Source organism: Manis javanica, chromosome 14 (assembly GCF_040802235.1).
Source record: "Manis javanica isolate MJ-LG chromosome 14, MJ_LKY, whole genome shotgun sequence".
Taxonomy (NCBI): Eukaryota; Metazoa; Chordata; class Mammalia; order Pholidota; family Manidae; genus Manis; species Manis javanica.
The window spans coordinates 28,983,290-29,003,155 of NC_133169.1; the positions used below are offsets into that span (position 1 = coordinate 28,983,290).

The window sequence follows — 19,866 nt, forward strand, 5'->3', positions numbered from 1 at the left end:
CAGGAAGTTCGGAATATTGCTGGAGAAAACCATGCACAGAAAGGATTATTTAAAAAAATAGATGGGAGAGGAGAGGATACTGAATGCTGAAGAGGACATAGGAGAGGGGGAAGAAGGCAGAGACTGGACACGTGAAGCAGTCGGTCCCTGTGAAGGTGGCAGCCAAAGGGAACCATTGCACTGAAGTATTAGGCTTTGGTGGCAACAGGGCTGCTTTAGACTTTTTAACAGGAGGAAAGAAGGAAAATGTGTAAATCTAATGCCGAAAGGAGGCAGGAGCTGATAGTTTCCATTTTCCTTCAAAGTATGAGAAGGTCTAAAATTGAGTTGTAAAAGGAGAAAGGAGGAGAAAGAATGCTACGGAGGGAAGAAAAGATTGAACATAGAGACTTGAGAGAGAGGGTCACACAGTGACTAAAAAGATATGATAGATTTCCTTAGTGGTGTTTAGGGTCCAGGTAAATTTGATTCACTCAAGCTCTCAACAAACACTTATTATGGGCCAAGATAAAGTGGTGAAAAATTCAAACAGGGTTCTGTCTTTTGAGGGCTTTCACTCCAGGATGAAAAAAACATATTGAATTAAGCCAAATAATAATATAAAAGTATTCTAAATGCATTTTGTATATAAACTATGTTCAAAGAAACAAAAAAAATCAATGAAACTTAGAAAATAGAACTGTATTGAGTAATATATTTTATACAAGAAGACTTGTAATAAAAAGGAGTGTTCAAAATCATTCATGACATAGCCGTCTGTGCAATAACTGAGGCAGCACAGAACTTAACCTTGTAAAACATTCAAAGATCATAAAGCCTGGAGTCTGGATTGACAGGGGAAGAGAGATATAAAATGACATTGGAAGTATAGCAAGGAATGGATCATAAAGACCGGATTTTTCTATAAGTAAAAGAGGGAAGGTTTTAAGATGATTATTAATTTCTTTTTGGAATGAGAGGGAGGTTTTGTGAAGTCAGAGCTTTTATAATTTTGAGAAGGCTTCTCTCAAAGAAATACAAAGTCATGAATATACAATTCCCATGGTCTTTCAATGTCACCACATGACAGGAAAATGTGAAGAAGTTAGAGGGACAGGCAAATCAAAACTGATGAGACTTTCTACTGCAAATCTTATAAACACTTGTGATCTTTAGAACACATTGGCAGGAATTTACCAGCACAGTGTAGGCCTACAGAGATTAAATAAACAAACAGCTTAATATTCTTCTCAAATAACTTACCTCAGCCATGTAGCAGAAAATTGCACACAGCCTGGCTGATACCTGAGATTATCTCATCTGCCCTGGGAGTTCTTTATTTCAGGGAAAATTTAAAAGAACTGTTGTTACCATAAACCACTTAAGGCAAACAGTGCTTATAGCAACCTTAAATAAATGTACACTTCAAAGTGAAAAAATCATACTAATATTTACAACTATCAGTGCTAGGATTTATGGTTTTGACTTTAGATAAAGACAAATATCTCTAATTCCGGATGTGCCCTTTCAAACTCTTCTTTAAATCACATTTCTTAGATCCACATCTTTGTATAAATAAAACAGTTGGAAAATAGCCAACAGCCAAGACCCATTTTTTTGTTATTTTACAATATGATGAGATAGATAATTTATTTAAAATGAGCACAAAAAAAGACACATACAAATAGAATAACTTATTTGTAGAACATTGGAATAGAATTCTAGGAGAAGAATCCCAGTGGTTCTCATTTAAGTGTGATCTTAACAAAGCTACAGAACAATATTGAAACAAAAACAAAAGCAAATTTACTGAGTTATTTTTTATGTCAATACTTTAAAATTAGATAACACAACTAATTTTATGATCATGTGTTAATACTTGACTTTTGTGTAGTATTATTCTGATTTTTAAATATCATTTTTAATTTTATAAATTAGCAAGATAGGAAGATTCCAAATAAGAAAAATGCACTCTTTGATAATGTTTAATATGTAACGAATGTGACATTTTACAAGTCTTAAGAGGTAATTTTATATATTCCTAATTTGAATCAGATTAACAATTTATTAAAAACTAGTAAAAACTACTAGGTATAATAAGAATAGGTAGCTGTAATCTACAGATTCAATGCAATCCTTATTAAAATACCAACAGCATTCTTCAACAAACTGGAGCAAGTAGTTCTAAAATTCATATGGAACCACAAAAGACCCCAAATAGCCAAAGCAGTCCTGAGAAGGAAGAATAAAACAGGGGGTATCTCGCTTCCCAACTTCACACCCTACTACAAAGCCACAGTAAGCAAGACAATTTGGTACTGGCACAAGAACAGACCCATAGACCAGTGGAACAGAATAGAGAGTCCAGATATTAACCCAAGCATATATGGTCAATTAATATATGATAAAGGTCCCATGGATATACAATGGGGAAATGATAGCCTATTCAACAGCTGATGTTGGCAAAACTGGACAGCTACATGCAAGAGAATGAAACTGGATTATTGCCTATCCCCATACACAAAACTAAACTCAAAATGGATCAAAGACTTGAATGTAAGTCATGAAACCATAAAACTCTTCGAAGACAGTATAGGCAAAAATATTCTGAATATAAACATGAGCAACTATTTCCTGAACGCCTCTCCTTGAGCAAAGGAAACAAAAGCAAAAATGAATACATGGAATGGTATCAAACTAAAAAGCTTCTGTACAGCAAAGAACACCATCAGTAGAATGAAAAGGCATCCTACAGTATGAGAGAATATATTCATAAATGACATATCTGATAAGGGGTTGACATCCAAAATATGTAAAGAGCTCATGCACCTCAACAAACAGAAAAGCAAATAAGCCAATTAAAAAATGGGCAGAGGAGCTGAACAGACACTTCTCCAAAGAAGAACTTCAGATGGCCAACGGGCACATGAAAAGATGCTCCACATCACTAATAATCAGGGAAATGTAAGTTAAAACCACAATGAGATATCACCTCACACCAGTTAGGATGGCCACTATTCAAAAGACAATAATAAATGTTGGTGAGGATGTGGAGAAAGGGGAACCCTCTTACACTGCTGGTGGAAATGTAAATTAGTTCAACCATTGTGGAAAGCAATATGGAAGTTCATCAAAAAAATAAAAACAAATACCATTTGGCACAGGAATTCCACTCCTAGGAGTTTACCCTAAAAATGCAGGATCCCAATTTCAAAAATACATGTGCACCTCTATGTTTATTGCAGCACTATTTACAATAGCCAACAAATGGAAACAACCTAAGTGCCCATCAGTAGATGAATGGATAAAGAAGATGTGATATATATGCACAATGGAATATTATTTAGCCATAAGAAGAAAAAAAATTCTACCATTTGCAACAACATGGATGGAGTTAGAGGGTATTATGCTCAGTGAAACCAGGTGGAAAAAGGCAAGTGCCAAATGATTCCAGTCATCTGTGGAGTATAAGAACAAAGCAAAAACTGAAGGAACAAAACAGCAACAGAATCACAGAACCCAAGAAGGGACTAACAGTTACCAAAGGGAAAGGGACTGGGAAGGATGGGTGGGAAGGGAGGGATAAGGGGAATAAGGGGCATTACAATTCACATACATAATGTTGGAGGGGGCACAGGGAAAGCAGTATAGCACAGAGAAGACAAGTAGTGACTCTATAGCATCTTACTCTGCTGATGAACAGTGACTGTAATGGGGTATGTGGTGGAGACTTGATAATGGGGAGAATATAGTAACCACAATGTTGCTAGTGTAATTGTATATTAAAGACACCAAAAACAAAGAATAAGTAGCTGTATAATATATAAATATTCAGGACATACAGAATATACACAGCTATATGATATTGAACATGTTTTCTTCATTTTCTTGCCTGTTTCAGTTTGATAGTTTGAGTTTGATTTCTTCACATATAACATAATATTAATTAAGTGATTTTTAAAGTTTTTCTAACTAAAACGCCTCTTTTGAGTGTTCTGGTTCCACAATTTATATTAAATAAAATGGCAATTTTTATATAACCATACAATTTAAAAGTTGTAGTATTATTTTTTTATTAATATGAGAGAATGTAATGTAATCAGAATGCCCCTATGTATATATCATACTCAGCCCCTCATTTTTTGTGACACATAAAGTTTACTTTGGCAATGATTAATTATACATTCTCACTAAATTATTTGACCTTTTAGAAAGAGAATGCAAGATACCCAAAATAGAAAAATACTTAATTGCTGAGCCCAAGAAAGAGAGATATAAAGTTGGAGATGTGCTAAAATTTTCCTGCAGACAAAGACTTACAAGAGTTGGATCAAATTCAATTCAGTGCTACCACTTTGGATGGTCCCCTAATCTTCCAACATGTAAAGGTGCATATTTATCTTACAATTGCTGAAGCAAGAATTAGAACTGTGTTATCAATCTTTTTTCCTTGTCTGACATTTCTGTTGGCTTCCACTGTGGCTATAATCTAATTCAATATATCCATGAAGAACATGTGTTGGGTACTAAATAACTCAGACTTACTTATTTAAGAATTCAATATCCAGTTATTTATTGGAATATGTAGTGGAAGTATCCATAGATATTTAGAACCCACATAGTGTCTGACAATGGAGGGACTTCTTTTCTTACTTTTCCTTTTGACTGCGATTCCACCATTATTAATGGACATTTTATACAGCATGTACCTTATCTCAAGTTTCACTTACTGTGTCTGAACAATATTCAAACATCTTACAGTGAAATAAATGACATGTATGACTTTAAGTTAAAATATGTTGACCAAATGTTTACCTCAAATGATGGCATTTTTTCAAAAAGCTTTGATAAAAATGTTTCTTTGGAGAATGATTATTGTTATAATTTGCATAGCCATATTTCTTAGTTGGTTTGCACACATCTTTAGAATATCTAGATTATCAACATCAATTTCTGGGCTTGAATATACTTCCTAATTCACGTTAAGTAATAGAACTGAGAGACATGAATCTGGTGCAAACACTATCCTTCTCTCATTTTTTAAGAAGGCTATAATAAATTGTACTATAAATAATAAATTGATTAAAGAAAAAACTTTCAAATATTTAACTCAGTTTTTAAGTTGTAAAATAGACACTTTAACCATTATTGACACAATATTTCTCCTATAGGGCAAGTAAAATCATGTGTTCCCCCTCCTCAACTCTCCAATGGGGAAGTTAAAGAAACACAGAAAGAAGAATATAGACATGGTGATGTGGTAGAATATGTTTGCAATCCTAGATTTCTGTTGAAAGGTTTTAATAAAATTCAATGTGTTAATGGAGAATGGACAACCTTGCCTATGTGTATTGGTAATGTATAAAACATTAACATTTATACTTAAGTGAACACTTTTTGTTTGTAATCATATAAACACATAAATTATATTTTAAAAATAAACATTTTAATGAAATTTTCACAGAGGACAATAGTACCTGTGGAGATATACCTGGACTTGATCATGGGTATGCTGAGCCACCCACCCCTCCCCATCATCATGGAGATTCCGTGGAGTTTAACTGCAGGGAAGGATTTACGATGATTGGACACAGATCAATCACATGTACCAGTGGGACATGGACCCAGCTTCCTCAGTGCATTGGTGAGAACTGTACTTCTTAAATTGACATTTCACAAAATTTAATGTTTTTACTTTAAAAATTATATTTGCAACCATATTTTTGCTATTAAGAGATACTTTTGAAAATGTCAGGTCTTAAATTATAATGACTCCAAACATTTGTTTATAGTTCATTGTGTTTCCACAAGCAAAAAATATAAACTAAAAATGTAAATTCACAATAGAATTTTACAAATCCAGTCTAATTTTTCACTCTTCTCTATATGTTTGTTTTCACCTAATCAACAAAGATATCCTTTCAGAAATCACAGGTCAATGACAACCACCACCACCACTCCTTTTGATTATAGATTTTCCTTCAGTTACCATCTAACTGGAGAATACTTTGTTTTGTCCTCCTCAACTCTTTGGACAAGTCCTAAAAACTGTGCTAAGTCTTAAGCGTCTAGTGTATTTTGAAATAATGTCCTTTATTTTATTCTTTTTTTAAGACTATATTAGAAAATCATTATTTTTCTTTGGCCAATTATTAACAAATCATTAACAAATACTACCAAAAACCTATAATGATACTTTATCAAATTCAAAAAATGCTCCCATTTGCATTGAAATTTTGAAATATATAGCTAAATAAAAAAAGTTGTTATAGTCCATGTTTAACTCACACCAGTCAGAAAAAATTTATTATAGCATTATAATATCACCGGATTATAGGATGATCTGGTGTATAAAATAGGTTCTCAAAGATTCTAAGACTATATATAGAAAACAGGTCACAACTTTAAGTACCAAATTTCTTATTGAAGTATAACTAATACACAATATTGTATTGGTTTCAAGTATATAACACAGTGGTTCCACTGTTACACACTTTATTAAATCCTCACCCCAGCTAGTGAAGTTGCTGTTAACACAGAAATATGTTATAGAACCACTGGCTATATTCTTCAAAAGCACCCTTTCCTTATTCCAAGATTCTATCTCTCTCTTTTGGTTACCCTGCAAAATATCTGCTTAAATAATCACTTTCTATACAATATATCTTAGGTGTACATTTCTTGTTATACATTACCTCTCTTGAAAAAGTATATTTAAGCAAGCGATTTCATATGTTCTTTTCCAACAGATAATTGTTTTATTTTAATGCTTTTAAATTGTGGGTTTAAAATAATGTAGAGATGCTTGAGATCAAGAAACAAATGAATTTAAACATTTCCACATATTAAGTCAGGTGATGACTTTTCACTATGTAGATAAACCAAAAAAGTAAAATTCTCATGCTCTTTTAATCCACAAAGTGCAGAATGTCTTTTACAATGGATATTTTTTCTGAAAGTTAAAAGAATAGACATGACTTATGTTCATACATAATAACCCATCTAATGCAATATGATCAAAATTGGCTGGTGAGATTTATCGGCATAACTTCTAATTTCATTATACTATTGACTCCATAGCTTTTATTTTGTAGGAATAGTTGCTTTGATTCTCATCATTAGTCTTTTCAAGGGAATATTTTTATTTTATAGCAACAGATGGACTTGAGAAGTGTAAATCTTCAAAATTAATTGCACATGAGGCAAACCTACCAGCTAAAACTGAATTTGAGCATAACTATAATATAAGTTACAAATGTAGGGGAAAATCAGAATACAAGTACTCAATCTGCATAAATGGAAGATGGGATCCTGAACTAACCTGCACAGGTAAGCTGTTGATATTTTCAGAAATATATTCTATTTCTTCCTAACTTGTAAAAGTGGTATTGTTGTGTATTTTTAAAAATTTAGCTATTTATTATTACAAGTAATTTTCAAGCTGAAAGCTAATTTAGAAACTAACCAAAGCACTTTCTAAATATTAATTGTGTCATGTGTATTAGTCAGCTATATAACAAACCACCTAGAAAACTTGCTCATGTGATCGTATATTAATGATATCGAAAAAATAAAAGAGCTTAAATAAATTTTAAAAGATTAAAATGTATTCAGTTCTTTTTATTGGCTCATAATATTTTCTGTTTAGGATTGTTCCATTTTCATATAAAAGTTTAGGTTATACTCTATGTATTTGGTTAGGTTAAAGTAGTTCAAGGTAAGGTGATCTTCAAATTTATCTGCCTTTTGAAATTTTTTTTATGTAATTGTTCTTTCAGTCAGAGGAAGGCTATGAGCATTGCTAAGTAGGTTTGTGGATTTGTCTATTCTTTTTATTCTCTTTATCTTTGTTTCATTATTGATATATTTTTAGATACATATGCATGTATGATTGCTTTGTCACTGTTAATTAACCTTTTCTTATAATTATAAAATATTTCTTTATGTTTTTAATACTCCTGTCTTGAAGTCTATATTTGTCTTATTTAATGTAGTCATTTAATTTAAAACAATTGATCATTTCTATGTGATAAATTCCCAAAAAATTTCAAGAAATCAATGCCTTCAAACTCTTATTTCTAAATTAAAAACAAAAATAAAATGAGAGCTAGCTACATACATTATTTATCCACTTCACAAATCTGGAAAATAAAAGTAAATACTTTAAATAAAATGACAATGATAGCAGTACACATTGAGATCTATGGGACACAGCACAAGCACAGATATAGATAGGTCTGAAACATGCTTTTTAAAACAAGGGACAAATTAAAGTAATAGGTATTACAACCTAGGATCTAGAAAAGGACATACACCCAAAAACCTTAGAAGGAAAGAATAACTAAAGCATAAATTATAAGCTAAAAAGAAAGCAAAAATAGTTGATTTGCAGGGAAATTTAGTAGACCGACCAACCTCTGACAAGATTTATCAAGAAATAGTACAAATTAAGATTATTAATACAAAAATGTTTAAACATCAGAGATAGAAGAAAAGAAATTGAAAAAAATGCCAAGAAATTTAAAACAGAAATAATAAAATACATTTTTAGTGAAATATAGCATACTCTTATTGACAGATATAAATAGAAACTTTGAGAGTAAGCATGAATGAAATGTATTCAGTCAAGTATTTCCATGAATATAATAAAAAATGTTAGACAACTAAAAGGGCTTATAAGACTTCTTTGTGCACACTTATGAAATAAGATACAGGACCGCATGAAAAAGCAAAACAAGGAATCTTAGAGAGGTCCAAAATCTCCCAACTATTGTCCTTCAGTTTCTCTTCACTTGAAAGGGCATACTTTGTCTTCAGATTATTAACTGCCATGATAGAGCTGAGGTATCTCAGTTTTATGGGAACTTGAACACAAGTTTACAGAGGAGTATTTTATAACATGCTGGTTATGTAATGAAAGCCACGCTGTCAGGTGAATTTCATCGATCTACATATCCCTTAGTAATGCAGGCAAGCTAGTAACAGTGCCTCCAGAATACTGTTGAACTTTAAATACGCTATTAATCACTAGTGAACACATCTAATTCATGCCTTGGGCAAGAATCTGTATCGAATTACTTGAACATTAACTACATTGGCAGAACCCTTGTGAGGTTTTTAATACAATCCCGCAATACATTTGATCATGGGTATCTATAAAAAAGATCTGATATCAGTCTTTCTTTAGTGCCTGTTATTGAGTGAGCAATTCTGTAAGAACATCCTAATGGTTAGAAATAATTAAAATCACTTTTACATAAATTATGCAAGACCAATCACAGATAATAAAAGGAAGGAACTATAAGAAAGGCCATAGAATATAAACCAAATGTCATATATTAAAGTGCCATACAAGGTGAAGAGTAAAGCACTTAAACATAGACTACAACATTATCATTTAGTCATTTATGATACATTACTTTTTTATTTATTCAATTATCCTCTTGATATTTTAACCACTGATTTTAATCAAAAAATCTAATTTTAATATTTTTAGAAGTAGAAAAACAATTATGCCCACCTCCACCTCAGATTCCCAATGCTGAAGATATGACAACTACAGTGAATTATTGGGATGGAGAAAAAATATCTGTTTTCTGTCAAGAAAATTATCTAATTCAGGAAGCAGAAGAAATCGTGTGCAAAAATGGAATATGGCAGTCAATCCCACGCTGTGTAGGTAAGGAGTGAATGACTTCCATCATAACATTCTGTCAAATGAGGTTGATATTCCCCTGCACTTTGAGTAAATGAGCAAGAGGAAGGCCATTCTCTATATCTATTCCATTTTATCTTGAAACAATAAGCTACAATCTAGGCATAAAAATCATCAGCATTCCTTCATTTCCACTATGAAATAAATACAGACAAAAACCTTGGGGTACTATGTAAATACAGATAAACTCCTGTTTATGCCTATTTTACTCCTCATGATTAATAGACAAACGTGAAGGAACATATTGAACAGAAGATAGTAGCATAGATGTTGTGGAAATGTATCCCTGCAATTTTCAAATACTTTTTGGATTTTAAAAAATTCTGTTTATTCAAATTACCCTTATTTTAAAATCTCAAATAGTATTTGATTCTGTTTTTTCAGTTTAAATATTGTATCTGTGCTTGACCCTTTGATCTCTGTTCTTCATATAGAAAAAATCTCATGCTCTCAACCACCTCCTGTAGAGCATGGAACAATTAAATTATCTAGCTCTTCAGAAATAAGCAAAGAAACATTTGAACCTAAGCTTTATGCACATGGCACCAAACTAAGTTACATTTGTGAAGATGGTTTCAGGATCTCTGAAGAAGACGGAGTAACATGCCACATGGGAAAATGGAGTTCCCCACCTCAGTGTGTAGGTAAGGACAGTACACAAACTGAGAGTCTATTTTCAATTCAATTCATTAAAAATAGTCAATTGTCATCAAAATCATGAGACAGAATCCTTTAGATTCTTAAATACACAAAATCACTTACCTCTAAATCATTAAGTTATTTTACCAAATACATTTATTAAATTAAATGAATCTTATTTTTAATTTCATTGTTTCATTATGGAATTACTTTTAATTCTGGGATTTAAAAAAATTAAAACTGGATATGTGACCAATTTAAACCTACCTATTCATATAGGTATTGATATACATAGGTATACATATAGGAATATTCATATTCTGTCATTTTATTTTAGGACTTCCTTGTGAACCACCACCTTTGATTCCACACAGTGTTTTATCTCACAAGTTAGACAATTACCAATACGGAGAAGAAGTTACATACAACTGTGCTGAAGGTTTTGGGATTGATGGACCTGCATCTATAAAATGTTTAGGAGAAAAATGGTCCCATCCACCAGAATGCAAAAGTATAGTATATTTCATTTTGTTCTAAGGCTAATAAATATACTTAGTTCAGAGCACAAATGGTAAAAATATGAAACTAAGCAGTAACTCTAGAATTTAACAAGGCATATCTGAAAAGTGCTGGATTCTGGTAGAGAATTAATAGCCCTAGTATAATAAGTTTGATGACATGAGCTAAATGATCTCACTTTAATGTCATTTTCTGTGCACTTTGGAATCCTCTGACATATATTCTCAAATTTCTCATCTCTATGCATATTATCATAGTGGACCCCTGTTCATCAATCTCATCATTATTCAATTTATTGTTAATCAGTTATCTCCTCATAAATATATAATTTTGTAAGATATTTCACAAAATTAAAGGTAACAGATTTTGATAGAATCAAAAGAATAGAAAATATACACAATTTAGATGTATATGTTCCTTAGAGCAAAAACGAATTTGAATGCAAGAAGTATGGTTTCAAGTATTACATATATCCATATCTTTTCAGGCTTTTACTATCAGCATTCCCATGTTATACTTTTGATAAATGTAGAACCATTCAATGTAATTGAATGAAGACATAATTTTTTCAGCTGTCAGAAAATTATTGTACAGTATTCATTGGTTTGATATGTACCCATATTCTAGAATATAGTTATTGGCTATTATGTAGTTTTAAAGATTTACTGAACAAGTACATATTATTTTTCTTTCAGAAATGGATTGCTCTGGCTTACCAAGCTTTGATAATGCTATACTCATAGGCCCAAAGAAGGAATCATATAAGTCAGGAGAACAAGTGGCTTATAAATGTCCAATGTATTACCAATTGGATGGGTCCAATACTGTGCAGTGTATTAAGAAGAAATGGATAGGAAGGCCAACATGCAGAGGTACTTCAGTGAAATTTTAAAATTTTATTTATAAAAGTGTATTAACTAATATAGAATTGCCTTTAGTATCATTACAAAAATGGACATAGATTTTTTTTTTAGGCCTGGTCAAAGCAGGTTGTACTTCACATTAAGGGTTGGACTTATGTACTCAGTGGTTAATCTTATAACCCAGTAATCCTCAAATTATGGTTCCTGAAATAGCAGCATTAACATCTTCTAGAAAATTGTTAGAAATAAAAATGAACAGGCTTATTTCAGACTTACTGAATCAAAAACTTTGAATACAACCCCAAAATTATTTTTAGCAATTCCCAAGAGATTCTTTCTACATCTCCTGTTTAGATCCTTTGATTAATCATCTTCAATTATGGTATTCTTCCGAGAGTGTTAAGTCTTGATTTATTCTCTAAGGAATAACCTATTGTTTTTATTTGTCAGGGGGTCTAAAACTATAACTCATAAACAGAAGATTGTAAACCAAATTCTGATGCCAAATAGGTTTTTACTATGATTTTATTGTGGTTTATTAAAAATTCACTTTGATTTATATAATTTATAATACAGATTTTACTAAATTCAGAGTCCACAAAAACTCAATTTCACTGGCCTAAAAAATGTCCATCAACCTTCTAGTGAAGGATGCAAGAGGGAGTTTAAGGTATAGAAGCCTAAATAAGATTGAAATTTTTTAATGTTTTTAAAAATATTATTTAGAAATATTTAAAACAGTTTACTATTTAAAAATTATTAACATTCTAAAATTACTTTAAAATTTAAAATTAGAAAACTGCTCTCCTTTTCCTCAAACTTAATGTAAACTTCTTAAAATTAGCAGTCTTAGTGACAAATTAGCTATTGATCTTTTTTAAATCCCTCTTGAAATATATTTCGTATCCTATTTGTTAATTTGCTACTCAAAATGATCATTGCATTATAGATATTTTTTTCTTTCTCTTCAGATGTTTCCTGTATGAACCCACCCAGAGTGGAAAATGCTGTTATACAAAATGAGTTGCAAAGGTATCTATCTGGTGACAGAGTACGGTATGAATGCACAAAACCTTTTGACCTGTTTGGGGAAGAAGAAGTGATGTGCTTAAATGGAACCTGGACACAACCACCTATGTGCAAAGGTAAAATATCTTAATTCTTCCCAAATTTTAAAAGACATTAGGGACAAAATATTTTAATAAAAATATATAACAAAGTAGTTCTTATGGAATAATTTTTTAATACAAAGAAAATGATGGTACTTAAAATTTAATTCTTTGGTGGACTGAAATAAATAATACATGGTGTATTTATTTAATAAATAAATACATATTAGACAGTTGGATTCATGGAAAATCCCTTAACTTAAGCATGAAGACACTCAGTTATTTCCGGAGAGATAAATGTATTAAAGATATCTTAAGGACATATGACAGCCCTATGGAATTCCACTCTGGATTTCATGCAATAAGCAGCAGAGGCATGATCGTATAATATGGGATAAATTTGGGCTTCTTCAGCATATGGATTATTTTTAAAGGTTTGCTACTACCTGAGCTCATCCAGGAAATTATTGTATACACATTTCATTATAGGACACTCCACTATTTAGAGTTCAGGAATTAAGGGGAGTCAACAAAGGAGCTATTATTTTAGCCACTTTAGTTTTTCAAATTAACTTTTGCATGGTAGATAGTTTTTCCAGTCCTTTACTTTAATCCTGCCTATGTTTTCATATTTGAAGAGAGTTTCTTGAAAACAACATATAGTTGAGTCTTGTTTATGTGTCCATCCTGCCATTTTTCAGTCTTTTTAACTTGAGTATTTAGACTTTTTACATTTAAAGTAATTATTAGTATATTAGGGGCTATGTCAGCCATTTTGTTATTTGTTTTGCATGTTTTCACCATTTCTCATTCCTGTTTCCTTTTCCTGCCTTCCCTATGGATTTTACTGAACACTTAAAAATAATTTTATTTTGATATATCTGTATTGTTTTTGAGTATATGTCCTTATAATTTTATTGGTGATTGCTGTAGGTATTAAGACATACATTTGTAGCTTATCACTCATTTCTGGTATTGAAATTTTACAACTTCAAATTAAATGTGGAAACCTTACTTCTACTTAGATGCATTTACTCTCCCTACACTTCAAACATAAATGTCTTAGGTACTTTCCTATACTTTCATTGAGCACCATATCAAATGGTATAATTTTGCATGAACATTAAACATAATTTAATGAACTCATTAGGAAAAAGATTCTTTTATAATGTTTACCCCCATTGTCAATTCCTTTGGTTATTCTTCACTCCTGAAATCTCGTAATCTTCCTTCTGTTATCCTTTTTCTCTATTTGAAGATTTGAACTTATTTTTATTAATTTTTATAAATTCAATTGTTCGTCCTTTCTTCCTGAAGTCTCAGGATTCCTTCTGTTACCCTCTCCTTTCTATTTGAAGAGTGTTTTTAAGCAATTCCTTAATAATATGTCTGCCCTAGACAGATTCTCTTAGTTTTCATTTGTCTGGGAGGTTTGAATAATTTCTATCTAGCTCCTTTTGAGATTTTTTTCATTTTCTTCTGTTTTCAGCAGTTTGATTATGCTGTAACTTGGCATGAATTTCTTTGGATTTCTCCTGTTTGGAATTCATTCACCTTTCTTACTATGTAGGTTTATGCCTTATGCCCAAGTGTGAAACTTTTAGCCATTACTACTTAATTTTTTCTTCCATCTCTAACCCCTTTCTTTTCTCTTTCTGCTGTCCATTCTGCTATCTTCCCACAAGCCCCTGAAGCTCTGTCCATTTTGTTTTGTTTTGTTTTCAATCTATTTTTAAAGAGTAATTTGTTTTGTTCTAGCTTCAAGTTGATCTTATGTCATCTGCAATCTATTATTGGGGCCATCCAGTGAATAGTTTTTATTCTGTTACTATATTTTTCAGTCTTATAATTTCCACCACATCTTTTAAAAGACTGAAAAATGGCAGGATGGGCACATAAACATTGTCACATAACTCCAACATCTATGTCATTTCAATGTTGTCTTCTATTGATTGTCTTTTCTCTTTTGAGATTTTCCTTGGTGCTTAGTATAACTCTTTCAATTGTATTCAGGATATTTTGGGTATTATGTTTTAAGACTTTAGATTTCTATTGAAATCTTGTATTGATCAGGCCTCCATTATGCCACCCAGCCTTCCTACTTGGCTCCCACTGGCATCACAGGAAAAGAAGAGATGTCTGGTCCCCTCATGGTGTGGGTAGAAGTCTAGGTTGTCTAAGGCTTTATCTATGAGTTTCTTCCAGAGTAATTCAGGTATTACAAAAAAATGTTTCTTTCCTGATAAGCTGCTCCTTTCCTGGGCCTTTGGTTAGAGAGCAGGCTCTTGGGAAATTTATTTGCCCAAAGTTGACATCATTTCTGGGTTACGGTTTTCTTTGGTGTCTAGTCCAGGATACAAAGAAGGCAAACATGAAAGCCCGAACAACTTGCTGCAATGTGATTTCTTAATTCCAAGGTCCTTAAGCAGACTGACTTCTTCTCTACATCTTTCATACATCTCTAATGTTAGTTCAGAATTTTAACTTAGCAGAAGGTATAAACAGAAATATTTGTACTTCATCTTGTCCAGAACAGGAAGCCAGCAATTCCCTTTCCCATCTTATAAATTCGCAATTCTTTGAATTTTGTTAAAGGAGTCCATATGTCTTTGTAGTAGAAATGAAAATCAATAAAAAATGACTAAAGATACAATAGATGCTGCCATATGTTGTATATAAAAACAAAAATTTTTTTCTGTTTATCTTAGCTATCCATCTGCCCAGGATATATTCACTAAGAGAAACATCTTTTAGTACCAGAATACTGTAAAGCAGACATATTTCTTAATGTTTTATGTGTGTTTTCATGTAGGGTGAAGCAAGTGCTTAAAATAGGACTCATTTTCAGTGATTAAAATTTTAGTGAATCATTTTTGTCATCAGAAATCACTAGTTTTTGTGTTATATTACATATTATGCTATAGTTTTATTTGCTTTGTTTAACCTGTGTTTTTCTTTGGTCTTTCAATAAATTAAATAACGTATTTTTTAGATTCTAAAGGGAAATGTGGACCCCCTCCACCTATTGACAATGGAGATATTACCTCATTCCCATTACCGGTGTATGCTCCAGAATCAACAGTGGAGTATCAATGCCAGTCCTTTTATGAACTTCAGGGAAACAGGAATATAATATGTAGGAATGGAGAATGGTCAGAACCACCAAAATGCTTAGGTAAATATTTTAATATTCTCATGGATCCTGAGAAAATCATTATAATGAGTATGATGTCTTGCTGTTTATGGTAATTTTCAAGGATACCAACAAGTAACCATTGTTGAATGCTTGACTACCAGCACTAGTTGTGAGGAAATAGAAAAATTATTGTTTAAGTAACAAAAGAGTCCTTGATGAACAATCTTCATGTGATAATTGACATTATGAATCTTTAATTATTATATTTAATTATCACACATTAAACATGGTACCTCATTTTTACATCGTTAATAATTTTAAATGCTTTGTCTACATGATAGATTTTAAATGAGTTGATTTGGAAAAGGTGCTAAGAATGAGGTCCTGAACCCGTGTAGATGATTCTATTTCAAAGTCTGAAATTCTGTGGAAAATATTTGTATACTACTTAATGCTTTATGTTCATATCTTTAACCTTCAGATGCATGTATAATTTCAGAAGAAATCATGGAAAAACATAACATTCAATTACGATGGCTTTACCAGAAAAAAATTTATTCTAAAACAGATGACACTGTTGAATTTGTGTGTAAACATGGATATCGTATAAAGTCACCTCTTCATACATTTCGAGTAACTTGTCAGGAAGGGAAACTGATATATCCCACTTGTGTAAAAAAATGATGGTTAAATCACAGTCATATATTTTGTACATTTATTCAAATTTTTCATTATTGATCCAATTATTGTTTATTTTTTCAAGTACCACTTAACTCATTTTTATTCATAAATCAGATTTGTTTTAAATGTTATGTGGATGATGTAATTATAATCTGAAAGATAAATGAATCACTCTTTGAAAGCACATCATTAAAAACTGGCAAACCAAAATGCTATGCGTCTTATTCATAGAACATCTATGGAAATGAGTTAGATGCAGTCACTTCAGAACCTAGCTTCATCCATCATTCTCCTATCTTTCTCAAAACTTTCTCCATGACTTCTTAGTCTTTCTGAAGCTTTCTAATTCCAATGAAATGAAAAAAAGCTTTTCTCCATCTTCAAAATAGTCTCAATTCAAAAACACACAAAAACTTGACCATGTCATATCTTTAATAGTAGTAAGATGTTCTTATTACTTACTTTTGCTTATCAATAGATCCATACATAGCAAAAAATGATGAAACACGTGATCTTCTACAAAGCTTATGTAGCAGCTATAATTCAAACAAATCATAAAGGGAATTTAAAATTTAATTGGGTGCACAACCCATTATCAAGTGAAAACACATACACACTTGGTTCACAAGCTCCTTGAGAACCAATGGATGTAACCTGAAACCTGTGTCCCATACATGAAGGACAGGGAGAGATAAAAGAAAGAGGGAGGCCACTCCACACTGAAAGGCGGCATGTTCACTAAACACTTACACCTGAGATTTGTCTTGGAAGGCTGCAGGGTGAGTAGCTCTCTGCACCCACCTACCAAATTCTCAAGTTTCATAGAAGCCTTACCTGGATTCAGCCATGTATACGGTCCATAAGATCTCAACACCACTTCACTGTCTCAAGGCTATGTCTTGATGCAGTCTCTGGGAGGGGGAAAGTCCAGCAGAAACCACATTGCAAGTATGGGAGGGTTGAACAGCTTCTGATTGCTTGGGGTCCAGCACACAGTGTCAACGGGTGGTCACATCTTCTCAAGGATGCTCACCAACACGCACACACACACAATTAATCCTGAATAAATGTTAATAGAACAAAGAGTGGCAGAGTATTTACAATAACTGTAGTTGAATTTAGAGATAATGAATTAAGACTCAGTGTTTAACTCCTTTATACATATCTATATTCTCCGATCTCTCTATCTTTAATACTACCACCTTTGAATCACAAGAGTATGTTATTTTAAAATAAAGATATATAAAAAGACAATACATGTTAAGAGATATGAAGACCTCTGTAGTAATGATGTTTAGATATAATAATATTTTCAAGATTTTGCCGGTATAGAGGGTTTTGGAAACATCCAACAGGAGTCTAAAATTTGACTTTTATCTCCATACATTACAAATAACATAATTAGTTAAAATCAGTTGACCATAATAAACATTTCAATTTTTACAAAACCTGAAAACTTTAAGATGAAAATAAAGATACAAATAATTAAGTTAAAAATATTTTAAGGTGGTATCTTATTACTTAATTTCACATCAAGCCAAGTGGCATTCTTAGCATTAGAAGCCTGCTGTCACTAGGGAAGCCCATTTATCTGAATCTGAACCTCTAGAAACAGCCAGATCCCCCACATTGAAAGGCGGACTGTTACAACTGGCAGCATCTTTGCTGTTCATATTAGCGTTTGTGTATATACTACCTGTGCAAACCATTCACTTAATGTTGGTGGAATCTATTTCTGAAACTAGCTTGAAATCAATTATTTCATTGTTGGCTATAAAAAAGTGATTTTTACAGTCAACTCTATCATTTTTCTGAATATTTAAATAATCATTTTTGTGTAAAAATAAGTATTAATTTACCAGCTCTGTTTAACTTAAGCTTGCCTGTGAGATTTCATAAATCTTTAATTTTTCCCTTTAATTTCCAATTTTTGGAGTAAGGACTTGGCATAATAGTGACCTTCCATGATGGTTTTAAAGATAATTTTTCTTTCTTTAGTTAAAATGTATCAGCACAGATTCATGAATTTTTATTTAATTTGTCACAATCAATTACACTAATTATTCTTTTAAGTTCAAATTATCCCAAATTTGACGAGTGGGTGCGTCTTGAAACTGGCTCCTAATTGATTTGATATGCCTCCATTCGTCCTTGAGCATTTATTTTCTTTTTAACATAACATGATGTTCCAGGCCTATTGTACGCTTCCACTGCCCCCTACAGCCTAATCAGATATCTTTCCAAAAAGGTGTGATTTTCTTCATCCTGGAATAATGTTTAGAATCCAAGAATTGTGTTATTGGTGCTAGATAGGAGTGTTCAATTCTGTTTAAATCTCTTTATTTCCAGGGTCTTGTGCTGTCAGAGATTTGAAATAGAAATAAAATTTTTAATTCATTAGTTCTTATTGGATTTTGCAATTAAATTTTAGTAATACATGGTTAAAAATGTGTTAACACATTTCTTTTTAGTTATATATTTACTTACTTAAATATAATACCCTTATACTTCAATATTCATGAAGATAACATCAAGAGTATTATGCAAACATTATTATTAGCAATTAAACTACTAAACAAAGTTTAAAATGCCTTTGCATTTATTTGACCCAGAATATTCAACTCTAAATGTAAATACTTTCTTCAAAAAAGATTTGAAGTAATTTTAATCTCTGGCTGGCTCATTACTAAATTAAGAGTATTACATTTATTTGCATTAATATTGTTTTTTCAATTTTAGCTTTGTTGCTTTTTTTAGTCTAACTTTTTTTTTTGAGAGGGCATCTCATATTTATTGATCAAATGGCTGTTAACAACAATAAAATTCTGTATAGGGGACTCAATGCACAATCATTAATCAACCCCAATCCTAATTCTCAACAGTCTCCAATCTTCTGAAGCATAACGAACAAGTTCTTACATGGTGAACAAGTTCTTACATGGTGAACAGTGAAAGGGCAATCATATCACAGAAACTTTCGGTTTTGATCATGCATCATGAACTATAAACAATCAGGTCAAATATGATTATTCGTTTGATTTTTATACTTGATTTAAATGTGAATCCCACATTTCTCCATTATTATTATTATTATTATTATTATTATTATTATTATTATTAATAAAATGCTGAAGTGGTAGGCAGATCCAAGATAAAGGTAGAAAACATTATTTAGTGCTGTAAGGGGGCAAATGTAGATGATCAGGTGTGTGCCTACCCACACGT

General features: G+C 31.8%; 1 protein-coding gene across 4 annotated transcripts in view; it reads left to right on the forward strand.

Moving 5' to 3' along the window:
• CFH (complement factor H) overlaps positions 1-16,851 on the forward strand; it is a 114,484-nt gene extending 97,633 nt beyond the window's left edge. For 3 of the 4 annotated variants that reach the window (XM_073221899.1, XM_073221898.1, XM_037006072.2), the window contains 11 exons: positions 4,191-4,367; positions 5,151-5,333; positions 5,444-5,623; positions 7,132-7,308; positions 9,476-9,658; positions 10,129-10,338; positions 10,671-10,844; positions 11,548-11,724; positions 12,687-12,860; positions 15,817-15,999; positions 16,442-16,851. In XM_073221899.1, coding sequence (XP_073078000.1) covers positions 4,191-4,367; positions 5,151-5,333; positions 5,444-5,623; positions 7,132-7,308; positions 9,476-9,658; positions 10,129-10,338; positions 10,671-10,844; positions 11,548-11,724; positions 12,687-12,860; positions 15,817-15,999; positions 16,442-16,644 — 2,021 coding nt within the window. In that variant the 3' untranslated portion in view covers positions 16,645-16,851. The remainder of the gene's footprint in view (positions 1-4,190; positions 4,368-5,150; positions 5,334-5,443; positions 5,624-7,131; positions 7,309-9,475; positions 9,659-10,128; positions 10,339-10,670; positions 10,845-11,547; positions 11,725-12,686; positions 12,861-15,816; positions 16,000-16,441) is intronic. The other variant, XM_073221900.1, reaches the window with a different exon arrangement.
• The last annotated feature ends 3,015 nt before the right edge of the window (positions 16,852-19,866 follow it).